The sequence below is a fragment of the Carlito syrichta genome, unplaced genomic scaffold (assembly GCF_000164805.1).
Source record: "Carlito syrichta isolate Samal-C Ts95f unplaced genomic scaffold, Tarsius_syrichta-2.0.1 Scaffold81549, whole genome shotgun sequence".
Classification (NCBI taxonomy): Eukaryota; Metazoa; Chordata; class Mammalia; order Primates; family Tarsiidae; genus Carlito; species Carlito syrichta.
In genome coordinates this window covers 283,374-289,593 of record NW_007025645.1, presented here as the reverse complement: position 1 = coordinate 289,593, position 6,220 = coordinate 283,374, and the positions used below count along the sequence as shown (strand labels likewise).

At 41.0% G+C, this 6,220-nt stretch overlaps 1 protein-coding gene across 1 annotated transcript in view; it reads right to left on the bottom strand.

Annotated features, from left to right (window-relative positions):
• Positions 1-5,855, bottom strand: part of RCN2 (reticulocalbin 2) — an 18,364-nt gene extending 12,509 nt beyond the window's left edge. The window contains exons 1-2 of the mRNA XM_008055383.1: positions 5,753-5,855; positions 2,660-2,856 (exon numbers count right to left, since the gene is read on the bottom strand). Of these exons, the coding sequence (XP_008053574.1) occupies positions 2,660-2,833 (174 nt within the window). The 5' untranslated portion in view covers positions 2,834-2,856; positions 5,753-5,855. The remainder of the gene's footprint in view (positions 1-2,659; positions 2,857-5,752) is intronic.
• Positions 5,856-6,220: the final 365 nt, after the last annotated feature.

Here is a 6,220-nt window from a genome sequence, read left to right as displayed (position 1 = left end):
GGGAGCGGCCACTGCACTCCAGTATGGGCGACAGAGTGAGACTCCAAAAAAAAAAAAAAAAAAAAAAAATTATTGGTGTAGATATTCCAACTATCCTGATTTCATCATTATACATTGTATACTTGCATCAAAATATCACATGTATCCCATCAATATGTACAACTATTATGTACCCATAAAATTTTTAAAATTCTTTAAAATTTCCATTGAAGACCAGGTGCAGTGGCTCATGCCTGTAATCCCAGCACTTTAGGAGGTAGGAAGATTGCTTGAGCCCAGGAGTTCAAGATCAGCCTGAACAACAAAGCGAGACCTTGTCTCTGTAAAAATTCAAAAAATTAGCTGGGCATGGTGGCACACACCTGCAGTCCCAGCTATGCAGGAGGCTGAGGCAGAGGGATCATCTGAGCCCAGGAGGGCGAGACTCTGGTAAGCTGTGATTGTGCCACGCCAGCCTGGGTGACAGAGTGAGACTCCAACTCAAAAAAATATATAAATAAATCATAAAATTACCTTTGAAATACAAAAGTATTTGAAATAGCAATTTCTATATAAATAGCTTATAGTCATTTGTGTTGATAATTCATTTAGTTAATAGACTTCCTAGAAGTCTTGGAAAGTTCCTACTGATTCCTAAATAAAAATTGTCTTCCACAGCTCTGCTTAATTAAGATGTATATACTTCAACAAATTAAACCATGAGATACAATACAACACATAATGATACTACACCTTCAAATATGAGTTAAATGGTGTAGCCACTATGGAAAACAGTACTGCAGTTCCTCATAAAAGTAAAAATAAAATTACCATATGATCCAGTAATTCCACTTCTAGGTATATGCCCAAAAGACTCAAAAGCAGGATCTCAAAGAGAGACTTATACACCATGTTCATAGCAGCATTATTTACAACAGCCAAAGGTTGAAGCAACCCAAGTGTATATCAACAGATGAATGGAAAACAAAATCTGGTATGTACAGGTTGAGTTTCCCTTATTCTAGATGCTTGGGTCCAGAAGTATTTTGGATTTTGGATACTGGTTGAATATCACTAACCCAAAAATCCAAATTCTGAACTGCTCCAATAAGCATTTCTTTGGATATGCTCAATAACAGTGCTCAAAAAGTTTTGGATTTTGGAGCAGTTCAGATTTTAATTTTCAGATTTAGGGATATTCAACCTATACATACAAAAGTATATTATTCAGTCTTAAAAAGGAAGGAAATTCTGACATGCTTCAACATGGACCAACCTTGAGGACACTATGTTAGGTAAAATAAGCCAGTCACAAAGACAAGGACTGTATGTTTCTATTAGATGATGTACCCAGAGTAGTCAAACTCACAGACAGAAAGTAGAATTGTAGTTGTCAGGGGCTGGTAGGAGGAGGGAACAGGGAGTTGTTTAATGGGTATAGTTTCAGCTTTGCAAGATAAAGAGCTCGACTGGTTGTGCAACACTGAATGTACTCAATACTACTGAACTGTATACTTTACACTTGTCAGGATGACAAATTTGTCATATAGGCCTTCCTCCATATCCATAAGGTCTTGGTCCCAGGACCTCCCTTGGATACCAAAATCTCAAGTCCCTGACATAAAATGGTATAGTATTTGCATGTAACCCCTATGCACATCCACCTGAATATTTAAAATCATTTCTAAATTACTTATATGATAGGAATTACAATAATGAAAACAAAAGTGTTGAGTACCAAGGTACAGTTTTTAAAAAAATATTTTAGATCCTCTGTTGAATCCACATATGAGGAACCCACAGATATGGAGGGCCAACTGTATGTATTTTACCACAATTAAAATTTTTTTTTTTTTTTTTTTAGTTGGAGTCTCACTCTGTCACCCAGACTGAAGTGTAGTGGCCGCTCCCGGCCACTGCACTCTCGACCTGCTGGGCTCTGGTGATCCTTCCGCCTCAGTCTTCCAAGTAGCTGGAACTACAGGCGCACGCTACCATGCCCGGCTAGTTTTTGATTTATTGTAGAGATGAGGTCTCACCAAGTTGCCCAGGCAGGTCTCGAACCCGCGGGCCCAGGCAATTCACTCACTTCAGCCTCCCAAAGTGTAGGATTACAGACTGAGCCACCGAGCCTGGCTAAAATTTTTTTAAAAATGAATTTAAAAACTGGCGGGGCACAGTGGCTCAAGCCTGTAATCCCAGCACTTTGGGAGGCTGAGGCGAGAGGATTAACAGAGCCCGCAGGTTTGAGACCAGCCTGGGCAACATGGTGAGACCTAATCTCTACAATAAAAATTAAAAAATAAAAAGAATAAAATTATGTGTTTAAAAATGGGAATGCGCCACAATAATCTTCTTAGTAAATATGATATAAGTTGTTCAATGATGTTAAAATATTGAGATACATATTCAAAACACATTTCAAAAGCAACTCTGGAAATGAGGACAAATAAATGATGCAGTTGGGAAAAACAGATGCAAGGATAATTTAGGCAATCCAGAATCAGAGTCCTAAATCTGGCTAGAAAGGAAACCGTTAAAATGACAGCTACAGTGGAACAGGTGACTCTCTAGAGAACAAAGCAATCCAGCCTAAGACCTCAGGTCCTCTTGTGCTCATTCATGTGGGAAGATAGTGAACTGTTATGATCAAGGGAACAGCTTATACACATGTACCTACCTGCCTGAACGACTCCTCTTCTGCATCATCCAGAGCAGTGTCCTCATCAAAGTCAATCACACGATCATACATCTGAATGTTGTATTCATCCCAAGTCACAGTACCATCACTGTTTTTATCATATTCAACAAACTGTTGTTTTGCTTCTTGCATAGCATAATGCTTAAAAGACATCTGAATCCACGAACTGAGTTCACCTATGAGAATTTCCCAGAACACAATGAATGTAACACTAATTCTGATACTCAAGAGAGAGGATTTATAAACCTTCTCTAAAAGACAAAATCTTCAATGTTTGCCATTAACAAGTGAGAATTGGCTTAGTTCCATTAATAGAAATAGGGGTAGGAGGTGGGGAAAGCTGTTTAGAGTCTAAGACTTTATAGCATGTGAACTAACTAGAATGTAATCTCCATGAGAACCTAGTTTGGGTCTGTTTTGTCCACTGATGCCCAGAAAAGTGCTTGGTTCCATAAGTATCTGTTGATTGAATTACCAATTGGCCAAAAGAACACTTTACTCTTTTTTAAATATCCCCCCAAATTGCTAACCTTTGCTAACTATCACAAATCTCTCAGAAAGTACAAATATTTGAATAACTATTTATTTTAATATGCATTAGATGAAAGTGTTTTTCTCCCAGCCACCGCAGCCTCGACCTGCTGGGCTCCAGCGATCCTTCCGCCTCAGCCTTCCGAGTAGCCAGAATTACAGGCATGTGCTACCATGCCTGGCTGATTTTTTGATTTATTGTAGAGATGAGGTCTCGCCAAGTTGCCCAGGTGGGTCTCGAACCCGCGGGTTCAGGCAATCCACTCACCTCAGCCTCCCAAAGGCGCGGGATTACAGGCTGAGCCACCGAGCCTGGCTTGAAAATGTTTTTCATTATGAAGGTAGTAGTATAAAGTTTTCCTTTAAAATAAATTGTATGTGAGTTGAATCAAAACTATATTAGGGAAATAATAAATGGCAAGTAGATATGGCCTAAATTGTGTAAAGGTAATTCAAGTGCCTGAAGTTTGAGATACAGTTCCTTTAAACATGTCATAAAACATCTGGAGAAAATTTCAACCAAGTTATGGGTAGCAATTTTATGCCTTTCTTGCAATAGCTATGTGTCTTAACTTGGTACCTGAAGACATTGGAAAAAAGTTCCAAATCTTAAATATCTACTTTCGATCAAGTTTTAAATATCTACTCATGGAACTATTTACTATCCTGCATTATAGGAAAAATGGGAAGGAAGAACACCAAGATCTGTGAGGAAAGAATGAGTAAACCACTTATCAGGTCCCTCTATACACATTGTCCCTAATCTTCAAAATAAGGCAATTATAATGATCACTATTTTACGGTTGAGGAAACTGAGGTTCAGCAAGTTCCCGGACTTCACAGCTGAAAAGTAGCAGAGTCTAGATTCAAGCCTGTGTGGCTTCAGAACCTAAGCGTCTATTGAGTTTTGCTACCGTTTAAGAATCTGAGTCTAGCATTGGCCCTCAAAGTGCAAATTACCAAAATTATCTTGAGGGTCCTCCTAAAGCATGAATCTTTCTTCTGGTTTATTTATTTTTTTGAGTTGGAGTTTCACTCTGTCACCCAGACTGGAGTGCAGTGGCACGCTCCCTGCCACTGCAGCCTCGACCTGCTGGGCTCTGGTGATCCTACTGCCTCAGCCTTCCAAGTAGCCAGAATTACAGGTGCACGCTACCACACCTGACTAATTTTTGATTTACTGTAGAGACGAGGTCTCGCCAAGTTGCCCAGGAGGGTCTCAAACCCGTGGTCTCAAGCAGTCCACTCGCCTTGGCCTCCCAAAGTGCTGGGATTAGAGGCTGAGCCACAGAGCCCGGCCTCTTCTGGTTTATTTAAAGAGATCATCGTGACATAGGAGAAAATACAATGGAACAGGAATCAGATATGTGGGTTTACTTCAGCTTTGTCATCTCAAGCTTTTTTCTCATCTCTAAAGTTAAGATTTGGGCTTTTTTCCTAACTTTTGTTTAAATATTTGAATATATCTCAGCCCTGACAGACAGGTACTATATAGCCTTCCAAATCAACTTTTTCTGCCTATAGTCTAGGGTAATCAAAGATGGGTCTTTTTATATTGGATAATCAGAGGCTAAAGGTTTTGTTGTCATTATTGTCTTAAGTAGAAGAAAAAACAATCTTAATATTCCTGAGGGCACTAATGTGAATACTCCACTGACAGCTCATCTTAAACTTACCCATCTTCAATTCTCTCCAGCAAATTTATTCCTTGGATGCTGAGTGATAAAAGTTATATAAGCAAAATAGCTAACTTTCAGTCATAATAATAACCTGAATTTTTTTTGAAGAACAACTTGGAATGCTGACAGGGCTTCATTGCTTGAATTAAACAATGGAGAGAGACAGTTGCACAGCAATTTATTTAGAACGGTTTTTTAATATTGTGTGCATTTCTGACTAGAAAACCTACCCAAGAGCATTCAGATTTTTTTTTTAACTGAAGGATACTGAAAACTGAATCAAGAGCAGGATACCTGGATTCTAATTCTAGCTTTGCCACTTATTTGTAAGAGGCACGTAACTCTCTGGGCATCATTTCTTCATCTCTATAAAGAGAAAAGGCCAAGATGATTCTGAGCCCCCACCATCTCTAACATTTTGTTACAATAAACACAATCCATGTGCAACAGGTCTTTTTCTACTTGCTTATAAAAAGAAGCAAATTCTTAAAATTCAGATGAAGGATGTATCTAAGGAGCAATAAATTACATACTGCCTTAAGAAGGTTTGGGGCGTATTTATTTTAAATGAATCATACTGTTGACACTGACAAAAGATGTGATGAAGAGGGTGTCTCAAGGTATGACCTGCACATACAGTACAGGGTCAAGGATACTTATAAATAGCTGGAGAAAGCAGCCCTTGGTACCCCATGTCTAAAGATGTCCAGTTATAAAACCTACTCTGTGTCCTTTTCCCCCCTCACAGTACTTCCAAATTGTTGGCACGCTAGCAATCTACATTCAACAGACACCTCTGCTTAAAATGTTTGTCTCCTAAAAAGGGATTTCTCCATTGTTAGTTGGGTAGGGCAGTCCTTACTTTCCGTGAGAAAGCCATCTGAGTCCGAGTCAATTTTCTTTATGATCGTCTGCAGCCTTTTCTGCTGCTCTTCGTGGCCAAGTTTAACATATTCATCGGCTTCTTCCTTTGGGGGAAAGCGATACACAAGGAGGGTCCAGCATTATACTAGTGGGGCAAAATGGTGGAGGAAAACAGGGCTACGCGCTGCCTCCCTCGCCGAGGGGCTTCGGGGTGACCCACACCTGCCCTCCAAGGCCCCTGCCCCCCACCCACCCTCACCGACCCTGTCCGGGGCCCGGGGGGCAGACGGGATCCAGGTCTTGCGCCGTGCCGGGTCCTCAGGCTTTACAGGCCCCGGGGTCCCCCAGGGAGCGAGCGCCGCCCCGCCAGGCCCCCATTGTCAGGCCGCCCCGGCCAGGCCTCGCCCGGTCGCCCCCTTTGTCCCGGGACAAAGCCCGCGGCGGCGCTGGTGCGCGGCCCGACGCC